Source organism: Lycium ferocissimum, unplaced genomic scaffold (genome assembly GCF_029784015.1).
Source record: "Lycium ferocissimum isolate CSIRO_LF1 unplaced genomic scaffold, AGI_CSIRO_Lferr_CH_V1 ctg226, whole genome shotgun sequence".
In the NCBI taxonomy this organism is placed as follows: Eukaryota; Viridiplantae; Streptophyta; class Magnoliopsida; order Solanales; family Solanaceae; genus Lycium; species Lycium ferocissimum.
Genome location: NW_026720443.1, coordinates 65289 through 82327, shown reverse-complemented (window position 1 = coordinate 82327; position 17039 = coordinate 65289). Strand labels below are relative to the sequence as shown.

Below are 17039 nucleotides of genomic sequence, written 5' to 3'. Positions count from 1 at the left end.
GTCCCACTACCTTTATAAAAGACTAAGGCAAATGAACTATCCATGTATCATCATGCACTACATGTATTATGACTCATCAAGTTCCACTACAACACTTAACGCCACCATTTTGATTATCTAATGCCATGTGGCAGCTTGCTAATAATACTTATCCATTTAATCCCAATTAATACCATAATTAATTTCTTACTTTCCCACCTTATTCCAACGTTTAGCCAATTACACACATAATTATTTTCTTGATCCCAACTCACTTAAGTATAAATCATTTTAACACAGTTCACATACTCATTATCATAATCATGTAGTATAACATAGTCCATAGCCTCATTTGCTACACATAAAATATTATTTTCAATCATCGTCGTCACACTTTTTCGTCTTAAATCATTTTGGGACTTCATTCTTTGTATACACCGAGCTCTTGATTTTCATCCTTGAATATGATCAAATTCTCCGGGCTCGGGTAAATTTGCTCATGTTGGACGGTTGAATTTCCTGGTCCATTAGACGAGATATTATAGCTTGAACCGTATTTCATTCAAATAAATTTTGAACCTCGACGGAATCTTATTTTCTTCGATTTGTTTAACTTCTAATCCTTACGATACATCTGTACCACCACTCTAACCACCGATAAGCTTGGGGGATAACCTCACTTCTGTTACTAATGTCATTTAACTCATACGCTTTCCAACGCATGAAAACACGGGATGTAACATCCTTCCCCCCTTTAGAACATTCGTCCTCGAATGTTAAACTAGTCTTGTATAAGTATACTAGTTATGGTGATCTTATGGAGAATCAATTACTCTTCTATCATGTTATGCCTCTCCTTGCTTAACTTAATACCATTCTCCACCTGACATCAGTTATTATTGAATTTCCAAAGAAAGTGGTCATAATTTAGCTACCTCCGTAATTGACTGCAACTTACTATATTTATCTACATTTGAAGCTTAGGTCGAGTTTTTCTTGTTTTGGAGTCATCTTTCCAGTAATACTGTAGAATAGGAGCTGTCTTTCCCTTGGGTAGGTTTATCATCGCATATCGGTTCCTCTTGTTCTCTCTTCTAATTCTTATAGGTCTACTTCCACTTTTTATTTAGGTCACATAGTCCGCAGTGTACCTCCTTTTTGGAGTCATCGTTTTAATCTTCTGACATGCACTATCTATAACATTCCTTTTGAATAGTTGAAACCGAGTTTCCTTCTTAGTAATGACTCTCGGTTGCAATACTCCCTCGATTCCTTAGGAATATCCTTTCAAGAGATATAAGTGAGTCACTTTCCTAATATGATCCTCCTTGATACTCGGACTCGTTGATCATTTTTCTTGCTCAATAATGGTATTAAGTCTCACATGGTTTGCAAATCTCTTCCACTTCCTTTTTTCCATATGACCATGATAATGGTATTGATTCACATCTGTAGAGTCTAGATAAATTCAATCCGAGATGTCCTGTTGTAGGTGTCCCTCGTCGACTCATTAAAGGCTTCATAATTTTCGAGAATTTCATAACGCTCTGGTAAACTGTTGGAAATTCGCTATAACCATAATGATACAAAAATGAAAGTTCCAAGGCATAATATTCTTCTGGTAAACCCTCTTTTATTCGATGATCTTATCGAATTCATAGGTAATCTAACACACCCCAGGGCTATCATAGGAAACATAGAACATATGCCTATATCATATTCAGAGTAATTGTCCTATTTGTCCTTAATGATAATTCCAACTCAACATTTCAACTCAATTTACCATATATTTTCCCCCAACTGACCCGGAGTATCACAAACACACTATTCTTGTTTATCTCTTATTCCCCCTTTTAAGTACCTAATTGGTTTCATTCTCGACATGTAAATACTTGCAGGTTACATAACTGCTCTTGTGTGAGTCGTGTATGAACATCTAATCTTATTTGTAAACTTCCCTTCCTTTGGTTCGTTCTACTTTGCGTATCTTATACATATCCAAACTCTTTTGCCTATCTGTTGTGACTTATCTCGTCATACTCTTTTCTTTCCTTTATTTGTTCCTTGATTATCACATCTTATATTCTACTATAGAAAACTTTATGTCCCTTCTTATTTGTCACTTATAAATTGCAATATCATTAACAAACGACTCTACTGTCAATTCCTTTACTTCTATTCCAGTATAGCATCGCTATCCTTTACAATATTCCTTGAGTTATTTGCTCTCAATGTCATGTTGTTCAAGGTCTCCACGAATGATTTTCAATACAGTCTTAGATACCCGCTCGATTCCTGTTCATTTATTTACTAGCTATTAGACTAATTTCTGCATAACACTCACTTTTTGTTTTAGAGTCTATATCTGTCACATCTTAGGATTTATCGTTTCAATTTCTACACTTGTATTTTCCTTACTCGCTTCCCCCTTTTAAGGGTCTTACTTATACCATTCTCAAATCCGTTACCTCACTTCCAATCTTGAATTCATGTATCCCTTTCCTCAATTCCCTTATTATACTGCATCATATTCATGCCATTTCCTATAATTTATAGCTACAATAATTCATGTGTGAAGTCTTAACATACTCATCTTGCAGTTTTGTGATCAAGTAATACAACCAACATAGCAATCCAAACAAGGATGCATTTTACTTAGCTCAACCGTTAGTTATGAGTCAATGTCTACATCCGCTCCAATTAACAACTTATGTCCCATCGGGATACTCGAAATAGTAGTATGTCTAGCTATCTGTACCATCCATGTAATGTCACTTATCCCATTCTTCGATACACATAGTTCACTTATAGCGTCATCTTTCCCTTTTCTTCCCATCTCAAGTTATTCCTCTCTTTCTCGTAATCGACTTATAGTAACCGTAAATGCATTTTCCCTTAAACCCGCCATCTTTGTTTTCAAGGAACTAAGTCTCATGCGCAACTAATACCCCTTATGCCTCATACTCTTTTACTCTTGTGTTGCACTCAACATTGATTTCAAAACCAATCATAATCATATTGTATTTATCGTTGATAATAGCCTTGTTTTATCGCTTTATCGTCGTACGATAAACTCATAACTCATGGCCACATTTTTCTTTCCAACTTATTCCTTTATATACTTTACTCGCTCTGTCTTGGTATAGGATATTCGTAGGAGATGCATCTTCCTTTTCTCATAATACGACTACTTCTTAAGCGCGCGTACTTCACATATTTCCTTTTCTTTCTATACCCATACTTATTCCTTTACATTATTTCCTCCTCAATTTATCTTATTACCTCCCGTTTTATAATCAATCCTTTATTACTCGCACAAGGTACCCTATTCTTAACTAAGTACCGCTTTGTCCTTTAGAATATATTACTTCTATACAATCCATTCTTCACTTCCAAAACTTATTCTGTTCATTCTGATCATCCCTTCTCATCCTTATTATGCTGATCCTTTTCCTAACAATCGTTCTATTTCGTTATACATCTTTCCGTAGTCTTGGTCTTTTACATCCAGCCAAAGATATCACTCGTGATCTCAACTATACAAATCACAAACTGTTACTACTTTGCCATATCACTTTTTTCTGATTTTTTTTTCAAGTTGACTTCCTTTTTCCTTTTGCTTGCTATCATTTCTGTCATTGCTTCAATTGAAAATCAAGAAGATGCTTATCGTGGAAGAAAAGTCCAAGAACGAGTCCAAGAATTATGGAGAAGAATGGGGTAAATACTGCACATATTTCATGATCCAAGTCCAAGCTCAAGAGGAGGAGGATTGGGGCCCACATGGAGCCCAAAAGAGCTTAAATTCAAGCTCACATGGGGCTGAAATTTCTGCCAAAAAATGAGCTCAAATCCAACCCAAATTGGGTGGAGAAAGTCACGTACAACGTGACTTTTAGGCAACATTTTCCTTGTTCAATTAGGGAAGAAGTTTGCCAATTATTTTACATGCTTTCCTAGTTTAATCCTAGTTAGGTTTTAGTATTTAATTATTTCCATAAAAGTAGATTCTAATCCCATGCTACTTGGGATAAGTTTCACCTATATATATGGGTGGATTTTGTCATTTTCATTACACAACATGATTATTATTTGAGAGTTTCTCTCTTTTATACATTTGCCTGTGACTACTTTTGATTTATCTTGCAACCTTATAAGAACGATTCTTTTAAGACGTAACATTAATTTGTACTTAATATTTTTGGTTCTTGTTCGTAAATTAAAGAAGGTAATTCGTCTTAGAGTAGTGATTATTGTTTCTAATTTCTTCAAAATAGGGGTCTAGATCACCTTTTGATATAAGTTTTTGAATTAACTCTATTAGTATCGTAATTAGTTTTAATCCGCTAATTTTGAATACTAAGATCAATTAGAGTTCTTACCACTTAATCTTGAAATTTTGGGAATTTTATTCTCGAATTTCGTATATCTTTAGATTCAGTCTTTAATCTTTGTATTTTCGCTTCCACATTTTTTTTTTAATTCAAGTAACTTGATTCTTATCATAACCACTAGGCAACTAGTCTAGGGGTATATTTTGCTTAAAAGAATACCATACGCTTGAAGTAATTTTGAAATGTGTAGACTTTGTAAATTTTAGGCGAGTGTGACTTAAATGATGAAATACGAAATTCTATAATTGGTCAAAAAGAGGGCGGGAAATGAGAAGGGCCCAAGCTTAGACAGCCTGACTTGTGAGTACACATATATATACCAAACGTTCACAGTTACCCCAAAAATAAAAATTCCACCCGGGGATTCGCTCCGATAATCAAATGCACTCTACTCTTAAGGTTTTCTTTCATCTACTTTCCCTTTTCCCCTTCCTTAATTTATCTTTCATTTCCTAATTTAATCTTAATTTGTAGTTTGACCCGCACAGATTTTAGTTTTGTTATTAGTATTTCTGCCTTTCTATGCATGAGATTTCTGCCTTTTCCTGTGGGTGTAGAAATATTTTGGGTACACAGAGTTTCGACCCTATCAAAAGGAAATCATAGACAAGATTTTACATGGAAAAGACTGTTTGGTCATAATGGCCACTGGTAGTGGCAAATCATTGTGGTAAGCTTCAAACTTTTTTGTCAATATTTAATACTTCCTCCGTCAAAAAAAAAAAAAGTCCCAAAATAAGTGTCACCTTAAGAATTCAAGACAAAAATTAGTATTAAAGAAGTAGTCCTCTTTAATATTGGTCAATTCTTAAAAAACATCTAGTAATAAATAGGGATAGTTTAGTAAACTCCACATAGTATTTATTGATTTCGTTAATGAGCCTGATTTTTACTAACACTTATTTTGGGATGGTACTATACACAAACATACATGCGCTGAACCTTTTGCTTGAATAGCTATCAGGTTCCCCCACTGATATCCAACAAGACTGCTGTAGTTATAAGTCCTCTCATTTCTTTGATGCAAGATCAGGTAAAACACTTTGTATTGTACTCCCTCTATTCCAATTTATGTGACACTTCTCGCTTCTCGAGATTCAAACACCATGAACTTTGACCAACATTTTATGATGTATTTTTTCACCAAATTGATATGACAAAAGCTGCAACTTATAGTAGTATTTTCGTGTAGTTTTCAATTATATAAATTTTAGTCTTAAAATAATGAGTTAATCTGATCCAATGTAGCTTCAAAATTCAGTCAAATTGACTCTCGAAAGGCAAAAAGTGTCACATAAATTGGGACGGAAGAAGTATGCTTTTTGATCATAGCATAAGAAAGATGTTTTGAAAATACTCTGTCCTGTGCTGTAGGTGATGGCACTGAAACAGAGGGGAATTGAAGCTGACTATATTTCAAGTGCTCAGACTGATCGTGGGGTGCAGTCGAATGCTGAGTTGGGTCACTATCATATTTTGTATATGACTCCAGAAAAGGCTTGTGCGCTTCCTAACAGGTGAGTAATCTGGAAACGCGTATGTCTAAGTGGAAAAGCTCCTTGAATAACTAAAGGAAGGTGCTTTATGTACTCTTATTACTTCTGTAGCATTGCCAAATATCCAGCTAATATAATGCTGAAGAAATTCAAGATAAATGATTTAACCGTAAAAGTTTTTTTGTATACATCTCAATAGATTCCTTCTACTCCAACTGTGAGTTTTCATATCTTTTTCTTTTTTTTAAAAGCACAGCCACGTGGGCTCTTTTTTATTAATTAAGCAAAACAAGACAAAAGTCCAACAAACAAAACCAAATTGTGAGTTTTCATATCAAGTTTCGGGTAAGAGGATTTTTGTGTATAACTGGTTAGGCTCCACTATTGTTGATGGATTCCTTCAATTTCACGTTTACCTGTTGCATGTATTCTTACTCCAGTCTTTAGATGTCCCAATTTGGCTCACGTGGAAAATGACTGGAACTTTTTCAGTAACAGTTAGTTTAGGTTTCCACTCACTATTATTGTCAAGTATTTTTGCTGTTGTTTTCTGTCATTCACTTAGCAAAGTTGTCACCTGGAAACAATGATGATTTTCAAGTTAAGAATCTTTAAGGTGTTTTTTCCAATGGGTTTAGTGCCTTTAAATATGATTAAATTTCATCCTTGATTTTGTTGTTGTGCTGCAGTTTCTGGTCAGGATTGTTGAAAGCAGGGATTTGTCTCTTGGCTGTTGATGAAGCACACTGCATTTCAGAATGGGGTCATGATTTCAGGTTAGACCCTCTACCACATTATCCTAACATTTTGACATTTGAATTGTTTATGTATTCTTTGGTCCACTTGGTGTGGATCTTAGCAAAAGTATTATTTGAGTATCTTGCCCGTGTATGGTTTGCTGCTTCAAAAAACTTCCCAGTTTAGAGATTTTGATAGCAGTGGCTGAAGATAAATAAAGCTCAAGAAGATTGTATTTTCTGAGCTGTACAAATTTTCCTAGCTAAATAATGGGAAACAGTGGTAGTCGAATAGCTTGGGACCCAGTTTTGTTTCCTGGTTAGATGTTCATATAAGTCTCTCCATATGGAGAAACACTCTAGAGAATGATTTTATGAGAAGTAAAACTAAGACATAACACTGGAAGCATAGTCCCCAGGAAATGAAGATGAAATGAGATAGAATGCGATTACTGTACATAAATGTAGACATTTCTAATACTTAGACTCAGTTTGATAGAGAACTGAATGATAGATGAAGAATGAAGTTATAATGCATAGAATTACAATTTGATTACTTAAATTGCAGCAGCATTGGTGGAGTACTATGCGATAAAAAAATACCTAACAAAATGAGAACTTACCACTTGGTGAAATGGGGAATTACTACAATGGGTAAAGACTAAGGAGGACTGGGCATAAAGAATATGAGAGTCCAAAATAGAAGCTTTCCAAAGAAGTGATTATGGAGATTCAATAAATAGGAGAATTCCTTATGGATATGTATGATTAAAGAGAAATATTTCACTGGGTATGTTGTTGTTGTTGTATGGAATGCTAGGGTAATGGTGTACCTAAGCACTGGCAGGAACTTACGGGTTGGGTTACTGGAAAAATCTTATGGTCTTGTGACCAGATTTTGAGAAAAGAGTGGGTTTTAAAATTGGAAATTAAAGAAGAATATCCCTTTTCTTTTATCAGTAAAAGTAACATTTGTATAAATTACCAGCAAGAAGAAATTGCTGTGTGAATAGAAGATAGAAGAATATTCTTCTTTCTTGACAACTGCAAAGAGCATACCCCCAGGAAGGAGCAACTTCCTCGGCTTTACAATCTGGTGCAAAATGCAGATACAAATTTATCTCAATGCAATGTAGAAGGATAGGATGTGAGGTTCAGGAGAAACTTGAACTACTGGGAGCTGGAAAGTAGCAGAGATATTTAAGACTCTAGAAGAGAGCGAAGGCCTATCTGATGAAGTAGATTCTGGTGTGGAAGACACAAGGAAAGGGGATGTTTACCGTTAAGACATGCTATCTAGCTCGTACAAAAAGGTATGGACAGTACAACACAGCAAGGTGGAGGAAGTTCTGGAAATCCGAAGCTCTTTTTGAAAGCAACTTGTTTCTCTTGGATGGTCTCTCATCAGGCGTGCTTGTCTCAAGAGAACCTCTGGAAGAGAGGAGTCCAGCTGTGAGATTGCTGCTACCTATGTCGAGGAGACTGAAAGCATTAGCCGTGTATTCTTGCATTGCTCTTCAGCAAGCCATGTATGGTCCTTTTTCCTAAACACACTGGGGATGACTAGGACTATGCCTGGAACAACACCAGAACCAGTAGATTGCTTTTCTTTTGAGAAAGAGAACTGGTAGATTGCTAAGGCTGCAAAGATGTAATGAAGGGGAATTATGTTGATAGGGAGAATTGTAATCACATGCATTAATATAAAAGTTCATGTTCAAACTACTACAAATACTTCCAATTAGTAACCAAATCTTCCAAGGGAAGAAGAAATAAAAAGTAGAAGGGAGGGAGGTTCCAGATCTAAACAACTAAGAAAATAAGTGACAACTTCATAGCATAGCCCTAATGGAATAGTTCCCCTTCTATATATAGCCATCCTCACACATAGTGCACATGCTCCTTTTAACCGGGGTCCCAAAGGTAATTTGACGTTTTCCCATCCAAGTTCATAACAATTCTTCCGCCCTCGAAAAGAACCTTCTCCTTAAGGTTCTAGTAGTAGAGCAAATGCAGGAATATCTGGTCGACATTTTCAACACCAATGAAGCAAATTATAGCAACAATACTATCACTAACTTTCTCTTCCCATGTTCCTCGCATAAAGGCACTGTCCAGTAGGCTAGCAGCAACCAATACCATGACTAACAATGTATTGAATACATAAGAGAACCTCATCAGATAGCTTATCAAAACCATGCCCTTTTCTTTCAATTCTTCTTCAGTAGCAAACCCCGATGAAATGTCAAAAGCAATTAAGTTACCATTCTCCTTGTCTTCCTGTAACACTAGGAAAGCTCTAGCTAGACTAGTGTCACTGCATATACGTAATGATGTTAGAAGAGTGAAGACATTTAGGCTTGAGTAAACTGCAGTGATAATACTAAAGAAGTCCATGTCGAGAACATCACATAGATCACGTATGGTAAAGCTCACTAATTCCAGGACACTGTGCCGTTGCACGCACTTTATTATTAGAAGATCTTAAAGTTGTGCATGAAAGCCATCAGTTGAACGACGTTGTGTAGCATCATCTACAGATAGATAACCTGCAATCCTTAACATCACGTGGGAGGCCAAATTTTCCAACATCCTTAGCATCATCTCAGCTTGCTGTGACAGGAGTTGATATCTTTCCAGAAGACTAATGAAATACTTTACCACGGCACTCCCTTGTGACTGTCCAGATTTGGACTGTGTCAAATTGTGTTTTTCACATCTTTGCCACCAAATATGCAGAACAATCGTTGTGTTGCAAGATACAAAGCAATTAAGATGTTCTATGACCAACTGTTTTGTTTGTTGCATACATCGTGTAAGATTAGTCTTGTGAGTCCTAGCAGAAGCATTGAAGTTCTTTTTGGCAGCTAGCAAGCCAAGTACTTCCGTGGCAACATAGGCAACCACAAATCCTAGTGATCTTGCTAACAATGGTTCTAGTTCACTAGTGAGCTCTGTGCATAATGATTCCCCTGCTGGAAACTCAAAATCAGCCACCCTAGTCATAGATCGAGCCAATAACGTCGTCACCACATCATGGAAAATAAGTTCGCCACCATATGACATGAAACTCACCGAGTGCTCAATGAATGAACATACAATTCTATAGCAATGAGGCCACATAGACGAAAAGGATGCAACATAAGGAAATGCAGGTACAAGATGGGACGGCAGTAACATAATCAAAAGCATATTCATGGGATGTTCATATTCCATCTTCATATCCCTTAGCCCTTAGTGCAAGCTGATTTGTAGCAAGTGCCTCTATTATCTGGTTAGGACATTCAGCCAAGAAAAGCTCACAAATATAACCAAAAGGCAAGAAAGGGTCAAGGGATACAACCAAAAGGCCCAAGCTTCTTATAATGCCTCTGCTTATTAAAGAATCCACTTTGCAAATCCAGTGAGCTCTGCTACAACAAGAGCAAATAATTGACGCCGAGCACCTTCTACTTGTGTGTTTTTAACGCACCAAATTCCTCAATGACAAGTTCACCACCAACCTACTCTCGTAATTTTGCAATACCTCTGTCAACTCCACATTTAGCAGCCTTAAAATCTTGCCCCGTTCCAAACCAATTGCCTACATAACTGCAAAATGGGATAAGCTCTAGTGGTGATTCAGACTCATCAGAAATATATGCACAAGTCCTCGTATGACAGCAAGAACAAGTATCAATTATGTTGTCATTTTCCAAATTGACACCAATATGCACATCGCATGTTCGACCAAAAGGAAAAAACCCACCTATGGCAATGCTAGCGTAAGGAACCATAAACATAGTTGCAAAGTAACCAAGCTGTGTTGCTATATGTCGTTCAGTATTTGAAGCAAACATCCGGTCCACAAGTTTGGAATTCCCATCTATGTGGTGTAAAACATGAACTTTAGCTACTCTGCCAGCAAAGTAACTGTGCATACATAAAACCACCGGCACTTCCGGTTTAGCAACCCAAACATATAGCTTCCCAGGACCCCAAATCTCGATCATTACTGGGGAATAATTGAATCGGTTATACAACCAACTTACAATAGTTTCTGTGTGCATGTAGGGAACAAAATGAAGTTTATGTGAAACACCTTGGTCATCTTCCTTTACCACAGATATGCTAGTTACCCTATAAGTGCAAAAATTATAATTGCTTCCTATTTGAGCTCCATTACTGCCATATAAATCTGTAAGTGCTCTTTGAGAAATTTTCTCGAACAGTGTAAGTGCATTTAATGTTAGCGTTGAAACATCAAAAAATGAATGTTCCGGACCAAGTTGTGAGAGCTCACATACAACAGAAACCCAAATATCTTGACTTGCGTCAAAAGCGTTAAGACGAACAGGCCTTAATGAGGGACCGAGAGAGGTAAATACATGGCAAAGTCATTCTGTAATCTCTGCCAGGTGTCTAACCAGTTATGGACGTGAATCCGCTGCTTGTTAATCTCGAACGAAGGAGGGTTGACAGGCTCAATAACCCTAAAAGTCTCAGTGAAATCCAAGGAAGATAACTTTACCTGTAGTTGATAAAATCGGGAAGCAACTGTGTCTTTGAACTTAACCTTTAGCTGATCAACTTTGGAAGCAGCTTTGCCTTCCACATTACCATCACAAACTAATTTCTTCTGAAAACCCACTTGAAATGTAATTATTGAACCTATCGAGCCGATGTGCTTACCGCTATCTTGTTCCGTATATTTGATGAAGTGAAGTTCACCTAGAATGACAGAGTCTACCAGTTGAGGACATTCATCGAACACCTCATCCTCATCTGATATTCCATCAGCTAAATCAGATACCGAAGCAGAGAAAATGGTTGTAGCATCTGGAATATCTGGAGCAGCATCAAATGTCGTAGAATCAATTGCTTCGTAAAGGACCTTTGCTGCACCGCCCATGACTATGACCTCATCTGTTTGTGAAGCATCCAAAACGGTGGAGTCCACTAGCATCTCCTTCTGCAGCAGTGACCGTATATGGCTAATAGAAGAGAGCATACGAGAGTTGGTCTCTTCCATCTCGTTTATTGATTCTTGCAATGTCTTCACCGATTCAAAGAGTGCATCCAATTGATCATTGGTTATAATAGACGGGTAGAGAGGTGTGGAGTACGAACAATGAAAGCACCAATGTAATGAAGGGGAATTATATTGATATAGAGAATTGTAATCACATGCATTAATATAAAAGTTCATGTTCAAACTATTACAAATACTTCCAATTAGTAACGAAATCTTCCAAGGGACGAAGAAATAAAAGGTAGAAGGGAGGGAGGTTCCAGATCTAAACAACTAAGAAAATAAGTGACAACTTCATAGCATAACCCTAATGGAATAGGTCCCCTTCTATATATAGCCATCCTCACACATAGTGCACATGCTCCTTTTAACCGGGGTCCCAAAGGTAATTTGACATTTTCCGATCCAAGTTCATAACAAAAGATCAGAGTAAGGATTGGAAGATAATATGGAACACCATCCCTCTATGCATTTGGTGGACAATGTGGAAAAAAGCAAACCAGAGGTGTTCTGAAGGAAGTGCTAACTCCATGTTGAAGATCAGGACTAGATGTATATTTTTGGTGTATAAGGGAATATTTACAGTAGGCTGAATACTGATAGATTTTATTGGTTGCTTTCACTGTTAGAAGGAAAGTCACTTCCGTTTTTCGCATCTTAGTGCTCTTGTTTAATGAAATTTCTCTTTACGGTTTGAAAAGATACCTAACAGAGTGAAAGGCAAGACCTATAGAATGGTTGTGAGACCAACAATGTTATGTGGCAGTAAATGTTGAACCTAGACCCAACACATCCACACTGTGAATATCACAAACATGAATGTTAAGACCGGATATGTGGTTGTATAAGATCAGACAATTTGAAATGATCACAACTGTGTGAGGGTGCAAGCAGCATTCATAGTGGTTAAGGTTATAACTTTGCACTGATCAGTGGATCTCAATTACTTGAAGTGCACTGAAGTAGATTCAGAATTAAATGTATCTTCATCTTTGGTTCATGGAGCTCTAGCTTGAAAGTTTCTTCAGATTAATATTATTTTCTACTGCATGAAAACTAAAGACGTTGTTAATAGTGGATTTGTAACATCATTCCATCAAGATATTTTTGTTCTTTCTTGTAGTGTGAGTCTACTTCTGCCTTGTAGGGAATGGTTCTTCATTATGTCTTTGCTCTTCGAATTCTATAGTGCTGGCACATTTTAGTCGTCTCTTGCAGTATTAACCTACTTCTGCCATAGATGATATTCCTTTGCCCTTTTACTTATTGTCTGAAGAAACTTGCTTTTCTCCGTTGCAGGGTTGAGTATAAACGGTTGAACAAGCTGCGCAATGTTCTATTGAATGTTCCATTTGTTGGCTTAACAGCAACTGCTACAGAAAAGTAAATACTTTTTCAAGTGCTGTAATGTTTTTCTTTACTTCTCTTTTCCCTAACTCTACAATTTCTTCTTCTTTTCTTATAAATAGCCGTGGAAACAGCCTCTTGCAGAAATGCAGGGTAAGGCTGCATACAATAGACCCTTGTGATCCGGCCCTTTCCCGGACCTCGCGCATAGCGGAAGCTTAGTGCACCAGGCTGCCCTTTTTTTAAAATAATTTTCAGGGCCATGTTCTGCTTAAGAAACATTGGTGGACAGGATCTAACTGGATATAGAAGTCTTACTCTGCATTCTTATTCCATCTCATAATTTCTTTTGCTTGCTGCTTGTTAGTATCTGGACCACTCAGTAGACTTTCTACCAAACACTGTTTTATATTTTAATTTCTACTGTTTGGTTGGGTTTCCAGGGTATGGTGTTATCTACAACTGTATTTAGAGGGACATTTGTTAAAGTGAATTTGGTCGTTTCCCAGTAACAAAAGGAAAATTTATATTCAAGCTCAACTGTCAGCTTGAGATATCAGCCTTAGTTATATCCCTTACCTTGTTTCTCTTGTATCTAACAGTCTATTATGTTGTGTTAACTTCTGCTGTCTCTAGACTACTTTATCCTAATTTTACAAGCATTCTTGTTGTAGTAGCCTAGTAGGCAACTTCTGTTGTGAGTTAAGCTGCATCAGGTTTATGTTAACTATGCTTTTTGTTAAGCTACTCACAACTTCTAGGCCTTGTCAAGAATGTATTCGCGTCTCTCATAGCAAGAGATGTCATTTACCGGGTAATAATAAAATTGGACGCGCACTATAGCTTTGTTGGGCCTGTAGATATAAGCTGACACTCCATTTTTATGTCTTAGTTTTCCTTTCTTTATTTAGATCTTAGAAGCTTTGGATGAGTAATCGTTTCTTTTCTTAATTTTCAGAGTTCGGAGTGACATTATGAACTCGTTGCAGATGAAAGATCCTCATGTTGCTATTGGCTCATTTGACCGCAAAAATCTTTTCTACGGAGTCAAATCTTTTAGGCGTAGTTCTGAATTTGTTGATCAGCTGGTGGAGGAGATCTCTAAATATGTAGATAATGCAAATTCAATAATAATATATTGTACAACTGTCAAAGACACTGAAGAGGTGACATTTCATCTCTGCCATGACAAAACTATGATTTCTGTTTTGCCCATGAGGACATTCTTAGCATTCTAGTATGATATGTTTCCTGTGGATCTGCTTTGATACACATTTAATGAGTAGAAAGTGTTGAAAGCATTAGTCTTTGTGCCTTCCATTTCAATATGTCTTCCTTCTCCAAGGTTTGTGGTTAGATGCATGAAGTTTGGCTTGCTTGCCACTTACAGTTTATTTCAGTTGAGAAAATGCAGAACTTTTTTCTGCTCCTACTAGTTTTCCTTTTTCCTTTATTCTGTTTCTGTACTTGCTAGTCTGCTAGGTTCAGATAAAGTTCATGATTTCAACAGACTGTTGGCTCCTTCCTTGTTGCATAATAGCATCAAGTTGTTGGATGTGTTTCTGTGCTCATGATATTGTAACAGTGCATCATGCTTTACTAGTGACTGAATGCCGCTAGGACCTAGTGATTTGGTGTATGACACCATTATCATGGTTTTTGTAGATCTTCAAATCACTTCTTGAGGCAGGAATCAAAGGTGGAATCTACCATGGTCAAATGGCTAATAAAGCACGTGAGGAGGCTCATAGGTTTCATCCTCCTCCATTCATTTCTTTTGCTTTTGAAACTAGTATGGGCAATTAATTGGCCTTCGGCCTTCCTAAGTCTATCACAGAAACCAATTTAGCAGCCTTTCTTTAGCTATGCTTATTTGTTGCTCGAGTCATTAGTGTTTGGTCATGGGTGACGTATAGGCTACATTTCTTATTGCAGGTCGTTTATCAGAGATGAATTCTATGTCATGGTTGCAACTGTTGCTTTTGGCATGGGTATAGATAAACCAAACATAAGGTATGTGATACATTACGGCTGCCCAAAGAGCCTGGAGTCTTACTACCAGGAAAGTGGACGATGCGGCAGAGATGGTGTTCCTTCTGTTTGCTGGCTTTACTACACAAGAAGTGACTTCGCAAAAACTGATTTCTACTCTGCAGAAGCTCGTTCAGTATGTGCTTCTTTGTCCTGGTTCTAAAATGGACCATATCTTGCATTTGTCTCTTTAATTCTGTTATACATCCTGGTACTTGTGACTTATGACCAGGTAGTTCAAAGAAAAGCTATTCTGGAAGCATTTTCTGCTGCACAACATTACTGCATGCTGTCAACCTGTAGAAGAAAATATTTGTTGGATTACTTTGCGGATGAGTATGCCTATGGTGACTGTGGTATGATCTCTATTGAATCTCTTTTGTCCTGGGAATATCTGTCTTAGCTTTTGTCACACCCCAACCGGGGGGGGGGGGGGTGTGGCCGGCACCCGAAGGGCCGAGCGAACCAATTGTGATATCTGAACTCTGTAATATGAATCATAGGCCGACAAGGCCGCTGAATAATAATTGTAAGAAGTATATTATGTTAACTTGCAAGCAGAAAAGGCCCAACAACACACATATGCATAACTAGGGCCGACAAGGCCACAACCAAGAAAGACAACTAGTCAGAAGGCCGGCAAGGCCAAACACAATACTTGTACACTGACTGACTAATAGTCTGTAAGCCTCTAAGAGCACTAATATGCATCAATCGGTCGGACAAAGGGCCCCGACGTACCCATAGCCATACTCATAATATATATATATATATATACATGCATGCATCCTATTTAATGACTCTGACCAGCAACTTCGGAGAATGGAGTGCGAACATCCCTGCTGAACTCTGGTATCCTACTGAGAAAGGTACACCAATCCGTCTACCGTATCTGTGGGCATGATCACAGCGCAAAAATGCGTCAGTATGAAAGATGTACCGAGTATGTAAGGCGGTAAGCATAAACATAACATAAGCATAAGAGATATAAATAACAAGAGGGGATATATAGAGGCAACCTGAAACTCTAAACGAGGCCACTGAGGGCGACCATAACCATGAAAAAAATGGATTTTTCCAATGTATAAAATCAAAATTCCAATGGCTTTGGCTACTCTATCCTTCCCGACCATGATTTTTTTTTTATTAGATTTTTCACTGTGAAATAAGAAATTGTATTTTCCTAGGTATCAAAAATCTAGTAAATAAAAGAAATAAAAAAAGAAAGACATAAATGTAAACGCATGCTCGTAAAATCATTCCTCACAGTGGAAGCTTATAACATATCATATCATATAATAATATATATCCCTCTGTGGTCATCTCTGCCCAACTGATCAGTGGTATGCACAGCTACATACGCCGGCCGTGTATGACACGGCGCGGTAATGAAAGAAATCCATCTAGGTGCACGTCTACGTGCCTGCCCGGCCGACCATAGCGCGGCGTGGTAATGAAAATAAATACATACATATATATATATATAGAGTCAGAGTGACCTATCGTCGTTATCCTCCGACTATAATTATTGTCGCTACGTTTATCATTCTTTAATCATTAGGCCAAAGAAGTAAAAGTACAAGGAAACATCTTGTTATGAATTATTCACGAAACAAAGTTAGCCAAACTCTTATGAAATATGATCGACACAACTTTTATCGGAAAGAGTGTGCCAACGAGGTTCGTCAATTCGAGCAATAGACAAAAAAGATAAGGATTAACTCAATTAAAGGAAGTACAATCAACTCAACTTTGATGTGAAGAGTATTATGACTAATATCATTCTTCATTCGATAAACAAGAGGGATACGAAATGTGAAAGGTACTTCAATACAAGCTATTCATGAGAAAAGGGTAAGCTTAACCATTTTGGAACATAATCGACACAAGTTGAACGGAAAGTCTTTTGATCGATAGCCAAAAGGAGATACGTGGAACATAATTTGTACAAGTCATGATTTAAGTACGTGTCGGCCAAATATGATGGAACGTGATCGATCCAAGTTAGCGGGACAACTTTTCAATGAAAGGTCATTTGAAATCT

General features: G+C 37.3%; 1 protein-coding gene across 1 annotated transcript in view; it reads left to right on the top strand.

Moving 5' to 3' along the window:
- The first annotated feature begins 4618 nt into the window (after window positions 1-4618).
- The window catches only part of LOC132043290 (uncharacterized), a 30218-nt gene continuing 17797 nt past the window's right edge, over window positions 4619-17039 (top strand). The window contains exons 1-10 of the mRNA XM_059433793.1: window positions 4619-4772; window positions 4931-5043; window positions 5331-5406; window positions 5748-5890; window positions 6559-6645; window positions 12917-13000; window positions 13923-14130; window positions 14630-14715; window positions 14900-15131; window positions 15228-15351. Coding sequence (XP_059289776.1) covers window positions 4755-4772; window positions 4931-5043; window positions 5331-5406; window positions 5748-5890; window positions 6559-6645; window positions 12917-13000; window positions 13923-14130; window positions 14630-14715; window positions 14900-15131; window positions 15228-15351 — 1171 coding nt within the window. The 5' untranslated portion in view covers window positions 4619-4754. The remainder of the gene's footprint in view (window positions 4773-4930; window positions 5044-5330; window positions 5407-5747; window positions 5891-6558; window positions 6646-12916; window positions 13001-13922; window positions 14131-14629; window positions 14716-14899; window positions 15132-15227; window positions 15352-17039) is intronic.